General features: G+C 44.3%; 1 protein-coding gene across 8 annotated transcripts in view; it reads left to right on the top strand.

The window, feature by feature from the left end:
* ptprua (protein tyrosine phosphatase receptor type Ua) overlaps window positions 1-21,440 on the top strand; it is a 147,105-nt gene that overhangs the window by 94,942 nt on the left and 30,723 nt on the right. For all 8 annotated transcript variants that reach the window (XM_078290147.1, XM_078290148.1, XM_071899088.2 and 5 more), the window contains 8 exons: window positions 1,175-1,346; window positions 3,061-3,354; window positions 7,562-7,882; window positions 10,610-10,719; window positions 12,933-13,134; window positions 16,197-16,299; window positions 17,590-17,869; window positions 20,171-20,207. In XM_078290147.1, coding sequence (XP_078146273.1) covers window positions 1,175-1,346; window positions 3,061-3,354; window positions 7,562-7,882; window positions 10,610-10,719; window positions 12,933-13,134; window positions 16,197-16,299; window positions 17,590-17,869; window positions 20,171-20,207 — 1,519 coding nt within the window. The remainder of the gene's footprint in view (window positions 1-1,174; window positions 1,347-3,060; window positions 3,355-7,561; window positions 7,883-10,609; window positions 10,720-12,932; window positions 13,135-16,196; window positions 16,300-17,589; window positions 17,870-20,170; window positions 20,208-21,440) is intronic.

The following is a 21,440-nucleotide window of genomic DNA, read 5'->3' as shown; positions in this document are numbered from 1 at the left end:
TGCGAGCGTGCTAATTGCTGCCTTCTCTTTGATCTCCCTGGCGCTGCGGAGGTCCTCTCTGGACCAGTCTGGAGTGGCTCTCCTCAACTCGTTCCCCTATTTAGCTAGTCCAAACAAATTGTTAGCATAATGTTTCTTAATCAATTAGTATCACATTTCCTCCGGTGTCTTCTGGCCCAAATTGCAGACTACTATCTCGGATACTATTTAGATCTTTAACGCGGACGCGTTTGTTCTTGGCCCGATCCTGAATTCATTATTATCACACAAACTCTTAATTACGATATGATGCGGGGCTCGCTGCCAGACAGGGGGAGCGGTGGCAGACTTGGCTTATGCAATCAGTTATTTACTTTAAAAAGCCTGCAGGCTGGTAGATTTAAAGTTTAAGGGGTGGATACAATTTTGATGCGACTGATGCATGGAATCAAGAGCCGGCTGTAGAGATGCATATAGACCCAAATGCATATAGATGAATGCAAACAAAAGTGTTGAAAGGGAAAAAGAAGTAGTAATCTAATTGAAAATCTCCTCGGGGGAAGAGACCGATGCGCGGCCGTATTGATACTGAAGCTCGACTTAAAAACGAGCAATAATCTATACCTGCAGGGAGTATTACCCAGCCGCAGTACATCCAATTTCCTATGTTCTAAATGCACTGCCTGCTTCTTTTCTCTCCTGCTAAACCAATTCAAACATCCGCATGTCAAACCCACTTACGGGTGAGAGGCGCGAGCGGGCGACAGCTTACATAATATTCTGCTTATTCCGTGAGTGAGCAGCACACATTGCCGCTTGCACCTGGAACGGCTCACTCCGAGCGCCGGCCTCCGATTTGCCATTCCACCGGGTTGAGCCGCTTGCCAGTTGTACGCCTGGAGCGCTGACACATTAGCATGGCGCAAGATGAGGAGGTGTCAGCCTGAGCCTTGTGTTGGAAACAACAACCGTCGCCAGCCTCAGAAGGGGGAAGGCGCCATTGTTAGCGGTGACATTTAGCGCGTATTTATTATCCCGCCCTCCCACGTAGCTAATTTCAACCCTCCTTTGTCTCTCTGTCTCCCCTCTGCACATTTTTAATCACCCGGATAGACTTTTTTTAGAGATAAACATGACCAGGTGTGTGGGCCGGCGTGCTCACGGCTGTGTTTTTTCCTCTTTGTGCGGCTGTCAGCGGCGCAGCGGCGTGCTGCTGGATACGTCCACGCTGTCGCGGCTGAGCCACAAGCGGCTGATGGCGACGTTCCAGGTGGAGGCGCAGCGCGGCGAGCAGGACCTCTACCGCTGCATCACCCTGTCCCCCAGGGGCGCCGCCGTCTCCAACTTCGGCGAACTCATCGTCAGAGGTACGGCGGGGTTTTGGGGAGGCGTGAGCTGTTTAGCTCACACACACACACACACACACACACACACACACACACACACACACACTCATGGTATGTACACTGAAGCAAATGGACGAGCACGTTGACATGCAGTCGCACACACACACACACACACACGCAAATCCAATGATACCACGTCCTCCCTGACCGTATGTAACTCCCTCAGCGATATCCCAATAGACATACAGTATGCAAATCTGCTTGCATAAGAAGCGGCACACACACACACACACACACACACACAACTGCTTTCACCATATACTTGGAGTCTAATAGCTAAACACATACACACACATGGATGTCCCTATTCTTCCTCTCTCTCTCCTCAAACTTTAAATCCACACACTCCCACATGGAGCAAAGAACGTTTATGCATATATGGTATATACTGTATGTAATATTATGCACAAATACACAAATTGCCCTGGATCCAGTGTTAACCAGCCATTAAACTTCTGTCTCCCTCCCACACCCATTTGGCCATTATTCTGTTTCTCCACAACTCTCTTGTAACCTCTCATATACCCAATAAATCATTTTCCAGAGCTTCCTATGTAGTCAGGTGTGTTCACTATATGTATCTGCCATATAGTCAACACACACACACACACACAACTAGAAATGTTTTTTCCCTGCCATCAACATTGGTAGAATTAATTAGATTTTTGCTGGGTTGATAAGGGTCATATTATCCATCAGGGCTCTTTTATGGAGAGAGGACAGAATTAGTCATGCTATCATTCATGCAAATAAGCCCTTATTCAGCGTCATTAGAGTGAAAATTAAGAATTTGCTCCATTCAAGAGCCTCTCTCGCAGTCCTGATGTGATTAAAAGATTTTTATGAGGCAAAGCTCTAGCAGAGCAGAAATAATGTTATTGAAATTGTAAAACAAAAAGAAAAGAAAAAAAAAACAGACATGAAAATGGTGAAATCCTTGACTTTTCTTTTGTTCGCTTAACTCGGTGCCATTCAGCTGAAAGCTGGCAATGTTTTGGCTTTCTTTGATTGTCCTTGATTTGTATTTTGTTCAAGGACAGATATTCATTCAGATTTTAATGTTTTTTTAATCAATGTCATTGATAAACGACGGCAAAACAAGCAACTAATTGACTCATCTATTCTTATTTGATTATACATTTTGATGACCTACAGTATCACAAGGGGAACATTATGAAGTCGTGTGCACAATGTGAACACAGTGGACTGCATTATGCTTTGTGGTAGGGATGGGACGATATGCTTCGATACGATATGGGGTTCATGATTCAATACAACCACGATACGATGTAATAAATAAAAGTTCAATGACAACAAAGTCTGCCTGCAGAATTATGTTTATTTCTGAGTCACAAATCTTTCTAGCGATGGCATTGGCTCGCTAGAATGTAAACAACAATTTAAAAATGTAATTGCAAAGTGTAAATAATATAATTTGGATGGAGAGCTTGTGAAATTGTGATGGTCAAGCGTCTCATTTGTGATTACTACAGCAGAATAACCTGGAGCTAATATCGCAATTCATTTTTCTGCCCCACGATACATATCGTCGCATTTTTGTATTGTGATATATTGAATTTCGATATATCGTCCCATTCCTACTTTTGTGGTATAACCTCGTCAGAATTACATTGCATGATATGCAGTAGTACCCTCTCTCTGACCCCTTCTGCAGTGCCCCCCACGCCTATCGCACCCCCTCAGCTCCTGCGGGCAGGGCCTACCTACCTGATCATCCAGCTTAACACCAACTCCATCGTGGGGGACGGGCCGGTCATCCGCCGGGAGATCCAGTACCGAGCCAGCCAGTCGCCCTGGACGGAGACTCACGGTGTGGGCTCCCTTACCTATAAGGTTTGGCATCTGGAGCCAGACACGGAGTACCGCATCAGTGTCCTGCTTACCCGCCCCGGGGAGGGGGGCACCGGGGCGCCCGGACCCCCGCTGACCAGCAGGACCAAGTGTGCAGGTGAATTGGTTTAAACACTGATCCTGTCATTGAAAATGTACAGATCCTGTACAGTACCACATTGCAGTCATGCCAATGTTAGAGTTTTAGTATATGTATTTAGTATATTTGTCGGAGGCAGAGCTGCTCTGGAGGCAGAAATAGTCTCACTGGTTGAGTTAAACCTCAGTGGGTGGAGCCAAAGAACCTCGGTTTTCCTGGCTAAGTAACTAAGGCAAGAAGAGAGGAAGAAGCTAATATTATGAAGCCTAAAGCTCTTGTTACTAACTGGCATTGCCATTTATACTTTGAATTAAAATTTTATTTGGCTCCGCCCACTGAGATTTAACTCAACCAATGAGATTATGTCAGCCTCCAGAGTAGCTCTGCCTCTGGTAAATGTTTGTTACTAAAACTACAATCTGCTGAAATGACATATAGACCTAATTAATTATGAGTTTATGAATAGAATATTACATACATAGAGGTACTGCTTATTCAACCATGTAATTTATTGTAAAATGTCAGTATATGTGTTGTTTAACCATCATAAAAAGATTTAGCTATATATAACGGTGTATGATAAGAACATAGAAGTGTGCAATCTACATTCACTTACATAGGAGACAGGGATTATGGGAGTTATCTTAACTGCAGCTAAGGCATGAAGACTGATAGTTAAAGTTACATTTTCACAATAATACAGCTTTGACTTTGACAATAATACTGCTTCAAGACACCGTGATGTAGTTTGGTATAGTTTGATATACAGGTACAGAGGGGCCATGTAGTTCAGTAGCATTCAGATGCAAAGGAGTGAAGCATCTCACCCCTGACTCACTGACCTTAAAGACTACAGCACCATGGTACATGAGCTTTTATTTCTGTGTTTTCTTCCCTGGGAGCTTCTCATTTTTTTTATCAAAGCGCACAATGCGAGCAGAGGCCAGGGTCTCCCGCCTGGCGCTCATCTATGTTTTAGCCCCAGTGCTGTTCATCTGGGTGAAAAAGGCACCCTGCTGTTTTGTCAAGTCGGCGGCGTGACGTCCCCGTCACCTGCCACGCTCTTTGATCCGCTGCTGTCAGCGTCTTCCAGCCGCCCACCTCCTGTCAACTCCCCTCGCCCAGATCTGAAGCTTTATCCCCGGGGAGAAAGCAGGCAGACAGCAGAGGCCCTGTGACACGCAACTCCGGATGAATTTGTCTTCCTCGTGTCTCACAGAGAGCCTTTTTTTTTGTGAAAAACAGAAAGCCTCTTCTTTGTCTGTCTTTGTCTGTAACATTTTACATTTGCCAACACGGAGGATGTAGCAGGATCCCTTGTGCCATGATCCAGGGTGAGCATCAATGCGGAAGCCCGATTCAGATGTTAAAAGAGTGATGATGCGCTAACCCACAAATGGTTCATGGAGAGCAGTTTGCAAACGTCTTCATGTCGTGGATGGAATGGGCACATATTGACCTCTTATTTGAGAAGATCTTTCCCAGGGACCCATATGGGAAGACTGGAATGCGAGAAGTTGCTGATTTAGTATTGAATTGTATAACTGTTTGCTAGGGATGGGACAATATATTGAAATTCAATGTATCGCAATACAAAAATGTGACGATACGTATCATGGTATTTCAGCAAGATTTTATTCTGCTGTAGTAATCACAAATGAGACAGCTTGCCCATCATAGTTTCACAAGCTCTCCATCCAAATTATATTATTTGCACTTTATAATGACATTTTTAAATAGTTGTTTACATTCTAGCAGCCAATGCCATAGTTAGAAAGATTTGTGACACAGAAATAAACATAATTCTGCAGTCAGACATTGTTGTCACTAAAATGTATTTATTACATTGTATCGAATCGCGACCCCATCGTATCCTATCGTATTGTATCATATTGTATCGTATTGTATCACATCGTATCGTATCACATCGTATCGTATCACATCGTATCGTATCACATCGTATCGTAGCATATCATCCCATCCCTACTGTCTACACTGCACATAGGGAGATGACAGCGATGAGAGTGAAACCTATGATCAGAATAGTCACACTGATGGGCCGTCAAGGTCAAATTTTAAGATATTCAACACAATGGCACAAACAGAATCGGAAGCCTCAATCCAAAAATATCAGTATCGCCTTCAAAAACCCATATGGTGCAGAATCCTAAGTGTCAGAGCCACGCGCTTACAGTCCATCATAATGCCAGCAAACGTCCTAGTGATAGGGACCGGCCTCTCCGTCAGCTCCCTGACCTGGCTTTTAAAAAGATGAGGAGGACGAGATGAATTGCAGCCGGACCCAGAGGGAAACCTCCCCCCCTCATTCATCTTCATCGCTTCCCCTCCTCATCTCCAGTCCAGCCTCGTACTGCTCCCCCACTTCCTGCTGCCTCCGGCTAATCCCTCTGATTAGTCTAATCAAGTTGACTGCCGGTTCGGGGGCAGGACTGGTGGAGGACTGGACAGGACAGGACAGATGATGAGTAATGGCGTCTCCGGCAGAAAACCAGCAGCCAGCGAGTCTCTGGTGGCAGACCGTTGATTACGCATTTACTGTATGAGTGATCAATACACTGGTTGACTGTGGGAAACCCTTAGACTGAATTGATTACTAGACGTAATCTAATCTAATCTAACGTAAAGTACTCTGATCACAGAAATCTAATCTGAATGTAATCTAAAAGTAGTCAGATCACATAAATTGAATCTAAATGTAATCTCTAAAGTATCATATTGGAGAAATGTAATCAATGTAATTATTAATGCAACTCATTGACTTCCAAATTATCTTCAAGTCAGATTGTTGCTTTTTCAACAAGCACAATCACACTTTCTTTAGAAAATATATCTGATCTAGTTATTATTATGATTATCCTGGGTTTTGATGGAAAGTTTTAATGAAAGTTTTAGTGTCCCATGGTCAAAATTCGGGGGGAAACAATACACTTATTGCGCAAAATATCTGCTATCGGCTTCAATCCAAAAATATCTGCATCAATATCGGCCTTCCAAAACACATATCAGTCAACAAAAAATGTAAGTTTCACCCTGTTGGGGAAGAGCGAAGATCTTTCAGAGCGGCAAGGACGCTCTCCATCCCCTCAGAACTTTTGTCTCCTTTTTGACATTGCTTCGCTCATTTATGGAGCAGCTCCCTATCTATGTTTAGTGAAGCAGCAGGGCTACAAGTCTGGCTCCCCCCCCCAACCAGCCGTCAGCAGCCCTCGACTGCCTGCCACGCCACGCCACGCTGAGGGCAGCTGCCCTCCTCTCGGTTATCTGATGCCTCAGCAGCGCGCTCGGAGATCCCGGCCGGGCTGCGGGACAGAAATAACCTTCCGCGCGCTCGGGAACTGGACATTTTCACATGACAGGGACGGAGAGATGTCCGATCACGGCTTTCACACATGACAGCGGTAATTAGGCTTCATCGGCTCACATCTCATGCCGTGCCAGGACAGTGCTCCGGTCTAGTGCGGATTCATGTCATTCACTTTAGGAATAAAGGGAGGAGAGATGGGGGATGTTTGTATTGCTGTGTTGTATAAGTTCCCTTACTTCTTTAGGCTGTTTTTTTTCTTTTTTTACCCCTCTGTCACCTCTTGTAACAAGTTTGAAAAGTAAGCTTCAATATTTAATGTCTCCCCCGATTGGGCGGGAGAGAGAGGGATGACATGCGACAAAGGTCCTGCCGGATTCAAACCCAGGATGTCACATTGACATGTTACGCGCCTTAGACCACTGAGCCACGAGCACGCCCACTAGAAAAGGTTTTTATGTAAAAATATGCTTGTCTTATCAGCCTTAATTTCAAAATGGGGCTGCAATAGAGACGTGTATCCCATCCCCACTAATTGAGATGCTGTAGATTTTCTCTATTTGCCAAAATGAAATTCTGGTGTCGGGTTATGGTTATGAATCAAAATGTAGGGGTGAAACACAACACACATATAATTCTGCACAGTCACACTTTGTTGTCATTGAACTTTTATTTATTACATCATATCGTGGTTGTATCAAATCGTGAATCCCGTATCATGTATCGTATCGTATGGTATCGCATCGCATCGTATCGTGAGATAAGCATATTGTCCCATCCCTACCTTACAGGGTTTCTGCCTCTCTATCTATCTCTTACCCTCTTTCCCTCTTTTTTTACTCCCCTCTATCTCCCTCCATGTGATTGCATTTTCTTTTTTCTCTGCCTCTCTGTCCCGCTCAGAGCCCATGCGTGCCTTGCGGGGGCTGACGGCCACCGAGATCCAGCCCCGGCAGCTGGCCCTCCAGTGGGAGCCTCTGGGGTACAACCTGACCCGCTGCCACACCTACTCCCTGTCCCTGTGCTACCGCTACTCCACGCCGACGGGGGGCAGCGGGGGGAACAACGCCACCGTCCGAGAGTGCCTGTCCGTGGAGCGCAACACGTCCCACTTCACCCTGCGGGACCTGCCGCCCTTCCGCTCCGTCCACGTCCGGCTGGCGCTGGCCAACCCCGAGGGCAAGAAGGAGAGCCGAGAGGTGACCTTCCAGACCGAGGAAGACAGTGAGTGGGCGGTTTCATGTTACTCAGTGTGTACTGGGACAACAGGATGCGCGGTCTGCTGGAATAAGACATTTAGTTGTTGCTTTTATAGCGATGGACAACAGGGATGTATTCATTTCAGCTCTTTATTATCATAGTTACTCAGCACTGGTCACTGGGAAAAACCACTTCAGAACTGCTTTAAATTCTGTTTTACAGTTCTCTATGCACGCTCTTTCATGCTCAGATAATTATTGTGCACTGCTAACACAAATTCATGCCTGTAGTCATCTAGTACCAATAAAAAAACACAAATATTGACTCACAAAATAAGCTGGATCAGCGTAACTAAATAGAAGATCAGCCTTTTAAATGGAGCCCAATGAAACATTAATCAGCAAGGCCGTGGCCAATAGCAAAATGGTAAAATGATTTTGCTTATCTTTGTGTTAATATTTTCCTGTGTACATCAGCAGATTAAGCACATTCTAATGCAAATTCCCACGGACTGGAAGAACAGAAGGTCAAATGCGCATTCTTATGTAGAACGAGCAGGACTTTTCAATGTAATGAAATGCCACTCACGGACATTCTTGACCCTGCATGGAAAGTGAGAAGGAATGAGGGCATGGAACATTGTGATATGAAATTGGCAGCGTTTTTTTTTTTTTTTTTTTCTCAAATCTTCAAAATGCACGGCTTTCCCATACTTTTCACCGTCTTGCTGAAAATGTAATATGGTTTTACACTCAATTTAACAGCGGCACTTGAAAATAGCAGGCAGTGGAGGAGATATGGAAAAAAACAGAGAGCGCTCTTAATTATCTGGACCTGCACATTGCTGTCTTTTAGGCAGGAGGAAATAAATGGAAAATATTGAAGGATTTTTTTATTTTTGCTTCCTGCTGGAATAACATAACCGCATGCAGCATCATATTGCAATTCTGTTCATTTGCTCTGACTGGTTTAGAAGTGACAACTTAAAACACAAATCTTATGTGTCATAAAAACAAGCCATGCTTCTTTTTTTTCACCTATGATATTTGGAATGTCAGCACCAATGAAAAGTTTCCCTTGAGCCACTGAATGCCAGTCTGACAGTCCCCAATCCCCCTGTCAGAAGGAGAGCCACCATCACCCTCACAACTACAGTAATTGAGCTCCATCCGGTGACAGTTTCTCATGCCCATTTCCTATTGGGCTCGACAGCCAAACATTGGTGTAATGCTTTGCTTACGCTGTGGCTGTGGCGCACGGAGGAAGCAGATTTGGCTGTCAGGGATTCATGGATACAGCAGGATTTGCCTCTAGTGTGCTCTGCCTACCTCAGCTGCAGCTTCTAAGGCAAACAGGCAGGCCGAGAGGTTTGTTATTGCATGGAGCTGACATGGAGTAACACCAGTCAGTCTTCTGTCACACAGAAAAACACACACACTTCGGGAAAGAGAGAGAGCAAGAGAGAGGGAGAGATACACCCACTGATTAGAATATCTGCAATTCTGCAGTTAGAGTATTGCTCTTTTTGATCCAGCTTTCCGCCCTTGCAGTTAAAGGGGCAATAATTAAAAGTTTTACTGCCCCATAGCGCAAATTAACCATAATACATCTGCAGGGGTTGATGGGGTTGTTGATCAATACCAGTGACTCAAAGACTACTTGGCCAGGAGCTGAGATTTCTGGCTTTCAAAACTCACTTTCCAGCCTGCACTCCTGTTTTGTGTAAATTTTTCCTATCTCCTACATAAATCTGCCAGACTTAGCTGCATATTATTTAAGGGCATTTTCACACTGTAATAGTCCTTTTAAAGTCTGACCCAGAGTTTGCCAGGTTGTTACATAGCATTGGTCCAGTTCGTTTCACATTACAATATATATCAAGCGGAACTATGAACAGATATTTTGGTGGGAGTACAAAATAATCAAACTAGAGAGCGGTTTCACATTATAATGTTACACCTTACCATTGAACGACTCTGTAGTATTCTGGGGAACTTTTAATTTGACGACATAGTCTTCTGCGATGGGTTAGACTTCTGCTCTGGGGCAGCCGAAAGGTTTTTCTCTAGCTTGTGAGATTTCAACGCTTAAAAATCTATACAATTAAGGGATTTGGGAAAAGTATCAACAAGACAGAAGAAATTATAACATAGTGTATGCTGAAGTGTTAGCATGGAGCCTACTATTGCTCAACATAGCGTATGCTAAAGTGTTAGCATGGAGCACATGGAGCCAACAGTCTACCAGGGACACAAGGGTGATTTTGGTGTCTGTTCTCATCACTTAAGGGAAGTTGACCAACAGTCCAGTCTCCCAAAAACTTAGTGTAGTCCTTTCAGAATATGCACTTCATCAAGCCAAATGCAATGCAGCAAAGTATTCAGGCAGTTCACAGGGAGGCTCACTTTCCGTTTTTTCGTCAGTAAGGCACTAAAGAAGAAAAATAGACTGTCATCCTCCTAGACATGGTGCTCTGTTATCAGGCAGTAGAAGCCTTCGGGGCCACCAGCCAGAATCTCAATTCATCCAGAGGCCCGGTAGCAAGCCGGTCCACGGATCCCTTTCATCACTTCCCCTCTAAACTGTCTCGCTGTTTCCCCTTTCGTCCTCCTCCATCCCTCTCCGGCCCTCTGCCTCTTCGCTCTTTCCAAGGGGTTTTTACCCCCTGGCACGCCTGCACAAGAGTCCATTAACTCGAGTCCGGAGTGGAGTGTTTGTCTCTGAGAGGGCTGTTTTTCTCTCCCGCTGCAGTACCTGGCGGCATCGCTCCAGAATCCCTGACCTTCACCCCGCTGGATGACATGATCTTCCTCAAGTGGGAGGAGCCCGTGGAGCCCAACGGCCTCATCACTCAGTATGAGGTATGATACCTAAACCTTGTTAGTCATGCTAAAAAATCCACCAGCCGCAAAGATACAGTAGTGCGATCAGCTGCCTTCACATCGCGCTCTAATCCCTTACAGGTGTGGGATGTTATTTTCCCCTTGCCAACGTCTATTTTATTCATCCTCCCTCAGTATAATGACTCAGATCAAGGAAGAGGTGTCTCCTCTGCATGCTTTAGAGATAGTCCTCTTCAGTGTTTTCTATGCTGCTTCCCCTGTTTGATTTCCCCAAGCATTCTTTTTTTGTTTTCCCAGCCGCTGGTAGCACACATGAGCCTCGGCCACGCGAGTGGGGAGGACCCACTTTTCACAGTTCATAGGATTTACTGTACATGTTCATATGGTAATGAAGCTGAGCCACAGACTCCAGGCTGTAATTACATAGGGGACAACCATTATAATTACTTATTTGCCTAAGAGATGCCTCCACAAGGGGGCAACTTTAAATGTTTATAATTAATTATTGATAGCCCCATATCAACCGTAGACCTCTGTAGCATGAGCTTTGGAGCTTTTTCCGTAAGTAGATGTAAGAGCCGTGATGGTAAAACACATTCTGGCATTAAGCTCTCAATAAAAGTCAACAGAGGCGAGCTTAGCCAATGTTTTCAGTCCACAAACAAAGGCAGGGGAAATGAGGAAATACAGGCAGGGAGAGTGGAATGAGTAGGGCTCTACATCAAGGCGGTTTTAAAGGCGGTGTTAAAAGAGACGTACATCACACTTAACCTGTTGAGACAAAGAGAACCAGAGGGAGAAAGAGATCGAGTTACGATACTGAAAGGTTTATAGATAAGGAAAAAGGAAGAAAACAATGGGAACAGCAGTCATCTCATGCCCCACGAATCATGCAGTCCCCCTCTGGGCCAATCAGTAACAAACGTGTCACCTTGTTTTGAGCTTTGATTTTAGACCAATCAGTGTAATTTAGAAATGTCGCAACGCAGCAGCGAGGTGCATTGGACAGATGGATGGACAGAGACATCGACACAAGAAATAAAGAGAAAGAATTACAAGAGTTAATATGAGTAAGAGATTCAGACCGACAGGTGTAAAACCCGGTGACAAGAAGTCATGAATTTAGCGTGATGAGGAGGAGTGAGGTGCGGCGCAGTGAACAGGGGGAGCTTACTATGAGGAAGAATAGGAGACGGTGAAGTGAAAAAAAATAATTTGCGCAGAGGAAATAAGGTTTGTGAGGGAGGGAAGGATGTATGGAGCGAGGAAAGGAAAGAAAAGGAGAAGGCAGCATCCGAGGCTACTTGGCTGGCTGACTCCCTTAAGTGGATGGATCTTAGTATTCACACTAAAGCACACTGCAGTAAAAAAAAAAAAAAATCATGTTATCCTTATCATCTGCTCTTCATTCATATTGTCAGATCATCTGCAGTGGCGAATCACTGCCAGACAGTGCACAACATCACCATGTGCATGGCTATTTGTGTTTTATCTGGCTTTGCCTTATCAACTGCTCCAGCATGCGGCGTGTGAATTCAGGCCAAGTGTTCTCTAAAGTCAGGATGTGACACAATACTTACCTACAGTCTGATTATCAGTGACTTACTTCAGCATAAGATTTATTAGATCCGCGGTGTTTGCAGACATCTCGCTTGCAGTCGTTCTAAGATTAAGAGTTTCGCATGAGAGAGAGAACCTTAAAATAAAATGCTGTGGAAGTTTGCTCTTTCAGGTAGGGCGAAGAATAACCTATAGCTGCATAGAAGTCTCTATACAGCACAATAATGAATACTAACTAACAGTAGCCAAATGTGGACACACACTCGGACACTTTGATGCAGTTTCGAAGCGTTCCCTCAAGACATTGTACATATTTGACAAGCTTATTATGAAGTTTTATATCAAAGAATGTGTGTACGGATTTGGCTACTGTTACCTTAATCCAATTCAAGATCTGGCTCAGTATATTAAAGCTGCACTAAGCTTTGGCACTTCAGCAGCAAAAGATAACTGTTTGAATTTTTGAAAGTTTGAAGGTCTTCATCATCCAGAAATCATGTAACATTACATCAGTAAACTCCTCGAACCTAAGTGTCTTCTTCTTGGCAAGGATGGAGGTGGTGAAGAGGTTCAGCCATCATTGATCAACCAACTGACAGTTCATAACTTGTCCTCACTCTGATTGCAGCTCTTTATATTTGAATCCGATGGTCTCTGTTCCGCGTTCCCAGATCAGCTACCAGAGCATCGAATCGTCCGACCCGGGCATCAACGTGCCGGGCCCCCGCCGCACGGTGTCCAAGCTGAGGAACGAGACCTACCACATGTTCTCTGGCCTGCATCCGGGAACCACCTACCTGGTGTCCGTCCGCGCCCGCACCAACAAGGGGTTCGGCCAGACGGCCCTCACCGAGATCACCACCAACATCTCCGGTGAGGCCCCGCGCTTCAACCTGTGTGTGTGTGTGTGTGTGTGTGTGTGTGTGTGTGTGTGTGTGAAAGAGAGAGAATGGGGGATGGGATGGGGAAGGTTGGATTCTGCATGGTACTGTTGGCAAGGGTTGGACTGACGAGTTCTATACCAAATCTGATATTTTGTTTGGACTGAAGCTGCCGTAGCTGGTATTTTTCTGCCGATATTCAATATCTTTAAATTTGACAATTTTCATGAAAAAAAATACAAATATTCAGATTGGAAAAGCAGCTGAAATAATATTTAGACCATGGGAAACAAAAATAAAAAACATATTCATGCACACTTGTATGGAATCTGATCAAAATGTCTCATTAATCAATTCAGGTTAAGGGCTTCCCATAGACAACTAGTGTAGTATTGATCAATTCAACGAAACGAAACCGGACAAGCAAGCTTGTCTTTATTGTGTCACACAACACACTACAACACTTGCATGCAGCGACCACACACACACACACACACGCTGACGGTGGTCGGTGAAATTGAGTCTCTGCATTTGACCCATCCAAGGCATGTCCTTCCTCTGGGGGGCAGCCAGGAGCAGTGGGCAGCTTAGCTTAGCGCCCGGGGACCAACTTCAGTCTTCATCATCGCTGGTCAGGCCATGATCTTCTACAATTCTACAATAGAAATCCACTTAAACAAACAGATCTGATTTTTAATAAATATCCAATATCAGCTCATATATTGTCAAACTGATAAATCAGTCTATACTCCTGGCACCTGTGGATTCATGCCAGTTGCATTCTACTTTACAGTCACAGCTGAGCCCATAGCTATTTGTTCAGGTTTAATGTTGAATTTTCTTTTTCCAGCCATTGTTCAGTCACAGTGCTTCAAAGAAAGCGCTCCCCCATTTTTCTCAACAAAAGGTGTGTGCTTACGCAAAGCATTAACAGACAATAGCGAACACGAAATTGCGGCTCGTGATTCCCTGTTATTGAACAGCACTTGATTGTACGACATGGATATTTTAAAACTCTACAAATTCTCTTTTTCTTTTTTTTTTTTTTCCACAGCCACACAGCATTCAGCCTCGCATGTAATTAAATAACAGCGGGGCCTGAATTATAGTGAACTATAAAGGTTCAACTTGGATGGTTCTGGTGAAAATGGCTTTGTCCAGGTTAGAGAAGTGGGCTTGTGACAGAAAGTTCGTCGGTTTGAATCCCTCTTGGAAAATATGAGTGATGAAAATGAGTAATGCCCCCCCACACACACACAACACACACACACATCAACAAATAACAATAAAAACCCTGTGGGCTGCGCTGGATCAAACAGTGCACAACCTCCCTCTCCCAAGCGTCCCCTTGTGCGTACGTCGTGACTCCGCACTCCCGTAAAACGACGCGGTCTATTTCCTTCCCTATTATTTGTACCTGTTCCAACTGGTTTTAATAGAGTGGAGGTAGGTGGGCACGCTGCTGTCAAGGTATTGAATTCAACCTTTCACATGTTCTCCTGGCTCTGCCTTCAAAAAAAAAAAAAAGAAAAAAGCCCAGCGGGAAAGCCGGCTCCTCCGCCGAGTCGGTAGTAATCATGAATCTGTAATGTAGCACTATTAGTCTTTTCATAATGCATGCTGGATTTAACCACCTAACATGCAGTGGCTGGAATACTACTCGACACCCCTATGTATAAGGCACACTTCAGCTGTTGTGCGCAAGTGTGTGTGTGTGTGTGTTCTGTTTCTCTTCACAGGTTCAGATTTTTTACAACAAGCGGCTCCAAAGCAGAAGCACTCCCATTTTTTATTTCCAGGTCTTTTTGTTTCAGCTTATCTGTTTTACCAGGATAACCATTTGCCTCACTGCGCACTCCAGTTAATTCACTCCCTATAGTAAACAAAGATGGGAACACTCAACCTTATTGTTCCCCCGAGCTCTGCTGAGGTTGCGCAGCTTTGAGATCTGCCCTAATTATATTATAAGGGCCTCTTGTTTTCTCTGTGGTTGGCCGCCGTTCCAGTCATCATCAGTCAATGGCGCTGCGTGGGAGGCCTCGGTACAGTACAGTACACTAGGGATACGGACCGGTAATGAATAAATATAGCATATGCTGTACGCAGGGGTGGGAAAAGCACCGAAATAAAATTTGACTCTAGAATCTCCCTGAGTAAATGTGATTTCGGGTTTGAACTGGACTGTTAGTTCATTCAGCACCATTAGGATTGGCCTGTTTCTTATGTGATGGTTAGAGGTTACAAAACTCTGCAAGATGATGTGATTTAGAATGCAGTGATGTAGATTAGTCAGGGATGCAGTGGAGGGTAAACCCACCTAGTCTCAGTTCACCCACCTTTTCATATGTGGAATAGTTTATCCATTAGGCTTGGGGGATATCCAAAATTGAGTATCACAATACTGTCCCGCCAAAATATTGCGATATACAATATTATCGCGGGGGGATGGAGGGGGGGGTTCACTGTTTTTTTGTTTTTTTTTGGGGGGGGGGCTGTTTTATTGTATTTCTTCCAAATTACATCAAATTTTATATACTGTATATCCCGCAATATTCAATATCTCGGGAAATATCGCGATCCGATAATATCGAATATCAGCCCAAGCCTATTGTCCATGGTGTAAATTCATTGTATACGTCATAGTAAGTAGTATCAAACTGATGGAAGTTATTTGAGGATAGGGTGTTTTAAGGGGGAAAAAAATGCATTTCTGAAAATAGTTTTTTTGATATTGGTGCATGTTTGCCTTATGATCATCACCGACTGGAGGTCGCAGGTTACTCGCCTTTTTATTTACCACTGCATCACTGATAATACCTCAGTTAAAACAGGTACACACAAAAAAGCTACTCAATTAGAGTAACAAGAGTAAATGTGGTTTGTTACTTCCATACTTCTGTCTCATTTCTCAAAATATTGTGTTCTTTACTGTATATTCTGTTCTTCTTCTATACCAGCTCCATTGTTTTGCCTCTGCCTTCAAGCTTACACCTGGCTCTCCTTCTCAACTCTCCACATTTTTTTCCTTTTCTTTCCTCCTCTCCTCCCTTGCAGCCCCGGTGTTTGACTATGAAGACATTCCCTCTCCGCTGAGCGAGTCGGAGAGCACCATCACTGTGCTGCTGCGCCCGGCGCTGGGCAGAGGGGCTCCTGTCAGGTACAACTAATACAGGGTTCACTCCTACGCCAGCATTCATTCACTGCTCTTCCACACCATGACATTTATAGCTACACTCAGAAAGGGCTCTCTAGAGGACCAGAAAATGGCTCTTTAGGCTTATACCATAGCAGAACCCCATCAGCGCTATAAAGAACCAGTTTAGAAAGGCTGAAATGGCCGCATAGAACCTTTATGGCGCTGTAAAGAGCCATTCAAGAATGTCTGAAATGTTCCAAATCAGCAGTGTTAAATTACCTTTTAAAGGTGATTTAATAAGGTCATATTTTTACCTTTTACAAGATGTTTATTTTTAAATGATAATCTGCAAAATTCTTGTTTTTTCTTGATTTTGGTGACAACTCTTGCATTCAGTGTAGGCACTGGCCCAACATACTGTAATAATAAAGATGCTCTATAGACTGCAGCTTCTTATGTTTCTTCTACCGCCTTCAATTTATCCCAAACAAACCGCTGTAGTTGCTGCTATAAACGTAAAACGCATCACTTTCCGTGCAGCGGAGGATTTTTCCCGGGAAAGAGGGACGCCCTCACAGAAAATGTGAAAGCTTATGACCCAGCTATAGGTTGAATCACTGTTGTATGGTATGAATCTGTGATAAAAGGTGGCAAAACTGACATTTATTTATATGAAAATGTTGTGGATGGTTCTTTGAGTCATCACTGTAAGGTTCAATTGATTGATTTCCATTATAGATGATGTATAAGCATGAATGTCATAGTAACTACCAAGTAAATGTGAAGTCCAAAGAAATAAGCAACATATTGTGTGGCGAAACAAACAGCATGCTCTCCTCCAGTGTTGGGTGAGGTAAGAGAGTACTGTAATTAATTAGTTTCAATTTCAGTAATATGACAGCCATCATAAAATAGGTAATTCTTTTTGTTTGTCATCAATCACCCCACCCCAACAGAAAATGTAAGTTGAATTATCCAAAACCTATATCCCGCCCCCATCCACTGATTCGTTTTTTGATCATTTGTCATCGCCTTCTCAGCTGAAGCCGGTTTAGTTGAGAAATGGCAGAAAGGTCTAATTTCTCCGGCTGGAAGCTTTGCTTTTATCGAGCGAAAGGCTCAACAGCGATGTTTGGCTCCACCTTAAATTCATAGGAGACGTAACTTTAGTTATTGTGATTTTTTAAGGTAAGAGATGACGTAATCGGAAAAGCAACGTTAACGTGTAGCGGGAGTAGGAAGTAAAGTACCTTTGAAATTATGAGTTTTTTACTTTTATGAGTAATGAGCCGCGACACTGCTCTCCCCTAGTGCATACCAGGTGGTGGTGGTGGAAGAGGACGGGTCCCGGCGGGTCAGGAGGAGGGAGCTGGGCACCGTGGACTGTTTCCCCACGCCCAACTCCCACAGCGAGGCCCAGGCCAAAGGGGCTCCCCACTACTACACTGCCGAGCTGGCCCCCAGCAGCCTGCCCGAGGCCACGCCCTTCACCGTGGGCGACAACCACACATACAACGGCTACTGGAACAGCCCTCTGGACCCCACCAAGAACTACCTCATCTACTTCCAGGCCGCCAGCAACTTCAGAGGGGTGAGAACCGTTACGTGACGAGGCTGTCGTTTCGAAAGCGCCGCTTTTACGCCTCGGCAATCCTGACAGTCGATTTAGATTTGTGCGGAGCTTGTCAGGAGGCGGGAGGCAGCGCGCTAGAGGCACTGAAAACAAGGAGGAACTCGTAATAAGAATGGCTGTACAAAGAAGGCGTTATCTGTTACCCAATGTGGTGACACGTGTGTATTATTTATGCATACTTAGAATGGCTTTGGGTGAATTATGTCCCGCTGGTACATCGTCATCTCTCTCTCTCAAAAAAAAAAATGAAAATGTAAACAGTGCGCTTCTTTTATCTCCCTGCAAACCCCTGGCTACTCTCTTTATCTCCGCCCCCGCCCAGTCCCAAACATCACACCAGCAAAGTGAAGCAAATGAATCAGCTTTTAGAAGATAATTCTAATAATTCCAATTATTTCTAGAATGCAGCGTGTGCTCTTGAATTCTGTTTGCCACTTCAGGTAATGTTGTCGTTGTTAAATTCCCTCGCATTCAAGCTTTTTAACTTAAAGAATATTTTCCTTCGGGGAAAAGCAAACACTGCCTTCTGGGGCTTTGAAAAAAAATCGCAGCTCCTCGAGGAAGTGGAAAAGTGATTCAAGCATGAATAAGGAATGTGCCGGGCAGTGTGCACAGGTGCAACGCAAAGTAAACACTGTTTAAATCATTAGGCTCATATGGAGAAGAATTGCCTATGTCTGGCTGCCTGTAGCTTCTCATCTAGGCAATAATATCTCATGCCTCAGAGGCTGCAGACGCGCTCCTCGGGGTGTTTTGCTGGAGAGGCTGCTGGGTGGGCCTGCAGGGCTTGCAAGACCAGTATTGCAGTAGTCAGCCATGGGCGAACGTCAAGGTCCAGGTCCAGTGTGCCTCTGCTATTTGATTGAAATCTCTCCCTATTGATCTGGAGTTAACAGTAAGCCTTTTACACCAAGGATGTCCATTTGGGATGAGTCCTCCCCCAAGACCGAACAGGTCCACTGGAATAGCAATTCCTCCTTGAGCTCTGACAGAAGTCAGAGGACAGAACAGACAGACTATTACAATTCATGTTGATGATTTTCTATTTTGTCCTGCAAACATTTTCATCTCCAATCAATTTTCTAAACTATACCTGTTTCAGAAGAGGTGGGCTGCTTAGTGAGAGAGGGGGAAAAAAAAAACAAATTATTTTGACAATTACCCTGGATAAATTAGATGTAGGCTTACTGTGGACCATGGGCTGCCATTGAATTGAAACAGTAATTGCTTTGGCAGATATGCCTTCAGTGGGGCTTGAAAGATGCGTGATTGGTGCTGCCAGTTCCTTACAATACACAAAACAAACTCTCTCTCTCTCTTACACACACACACACAGTTGTCTGCACCAATCACTTGGCTCTTTAGAAATTCTAGATTGCTGCTATCCATTACGCTAAAAATGAAAGGATTAGCAGGGCGGCTATATCGTGATGCTCTACATCCAGCCTGCTGGTATTTTCCCCTTCAGCACCCCGATGCAGCCTCCCACTATCATCACTCATCATCTGGAGCTACCTGTCATTCATCCCCCCTTTTTACTGACTGGATATATTGGCATGTGGATGGGGATGCTTCCATTTATATCTCCCTCCTTGACAAGATGGAAGGCACAGTTGCATCAAACACCTCCTTTACGGTGCAGTGTGGTGGTTTTGTGCCAAGAGGCCACAAGGCCACCTTGACAGAGGACGGGATGACACATGACATATTACCTGCAGGTGCTTTAATAACCCCCGGATGGGGGTAAATATGACTTATCTGTCACTGTAAGACATGAGGGGAGATGAGAATCCACTTGAAACAGATTTTCAATTAAAAAAAGGCAATTTGGCAACCGTTTTAGGTGAAAGGTTTCTGACTCCAATCTCGGAGCACAGATTAGCATAATTGCCCATAAAGCCTGATTTAACATCTTTAAATCTTAATTTGATAATGTGCCCCTCTACCTCTGGGATAGGGGTGGCTGTTTTGGGGGAATGGGAGCCAATGAGTCGACCCGGGTGAGGGACCGCACATGGTGAAGGGGAGCAGAGGTCACCCACTTGGAAATTGCAATTATTTCCCTCACGTAGCAAAGGGCTAGGTGACTTTGACACACATGGTCGCCTACACTGTTGTATGTTTTAGAGATTGGGGATTGAGAGAGTCTGACTCGTAATTACCTTGCCCTGTGTTTCATGTTTTTTTTTCTTCTTCTGATCATTGTGTCTTCATGTTACCCAGCCAAATGAATTAATTCCGCCTTCCTGTTTCTCACAGGAGACCAGAATCAACTGCATCCGGATAGCTCGCAAAGGTAACAATTTTCTCCTGTTCAAATATATAGGTACTACATTTATCATTTTAACATTAATAAATTATCACATTAATGCTGAGACATTAGTATAATTACCGTAAACAAACAAGACCATCGCAGAGAAGTCAGGTTTGTATGGCCCTTAATCACAGTTACAGTCTCAAAGGGTGTCACAACGCCTGCATTATGAATTCAATAAATGAAAACGACACCCCCCCAACCTTAACTCTTAGCAATGAAAATAAATTTATGGAAATTTATGGATGATTTCACCGAGAGGTAGCATGTAGATAGAGAATAGCAGCGGGCCCAGAGCGGAGCCTTGTGGCACACCAAAGTCCAAGTCCAAGATGCAAGGGGTTGTTTCTAATAGATGGGACCTAAACCATGAAAGCACCGATCCTTGAGTACCAATGTATTTTTCACAATGGTCTCAGAGTATGTTATGGTCAACCATATTTGGTCTTCATTTTGAGAAATGCTAGCACTAACAATGCCACTGGTGTGAGATAGAGCCTGCCAATTGGTCTCATTTCTTTACAGTAAGGTATCACAATTAATCTGAAGTATATATTATATAATGATATATAATGATGTTTAAGAATGCTACGTAGCATGTAGATAGGGTTAAACTGTGATTCTGCAGTTAATCATAACTGCTGCAGGAATGTTTCTGATTCAAGTGGTGTCAAATACGTGGCACAGGGTGCATGTCAGAGACTTCGACAGTTATCCTGGATCAGACTGGCGCTTAGGGGATTTGACATAGACTTAGTGTTGTTCTGGGTGCTGCGGGGAGGAAGCCCTGCGCCAAGCTCCCCTCAACAGGAGACACAAGAGGAAAGGTGAAAGCAAACATGCATCTATGTTCGCACTCTCTTTCTCTTGAATCACTGACACTGACATTTTGGCGTGCCCCTCGTGGGCTACAGTGGCTTTGAAATACAGAATGCATTTTATTTTCCTCAGAGAGGAAGAGACCAAGAGTGTTTGCTTGAGAGAGGGAGAGAGATAGATAGAAGCCTCTCAGTTCAAACAATAGGGGAGAGGCAGAGGGAGAGAGGTCTATGTGTGTGTGTGGGGAGGGGTGAATTGGAGTTTTTCTCCCTTCCTCTCCCTACTGAATTATGTGAGAAGTTTGTAGCACTCTTGAGAAAGGGGGCTATTAAATTGGATTCCGCTCCCTGAACTCTCCCTTTCTTATCTGAAGCACGATGACATCAAAGGGTCTCG

The sequence above is a fragment of the Centroberyx gerrardi genome, chromosome 19 (genome assembly GCF_048128805.1).
Source record: "Centroberyx gerrardi isolate f3 chromosome 19, fCenGer3.hap1.cur.20231027, whole genome shotgun sequence".
In the NCBI taxonomy this organism is placed as follows: domain Eukaryota; kingdom Metazoa; phylum Chordata; class Actinopteri; order Beryciformes; family Berycidae; genus Centroberyx; species Centroberyx gerrardi.
Note: the sequence above shows the minus strand (reverse complement) of the source record. Positions and strands in the feature narration are given on the sequence as shown.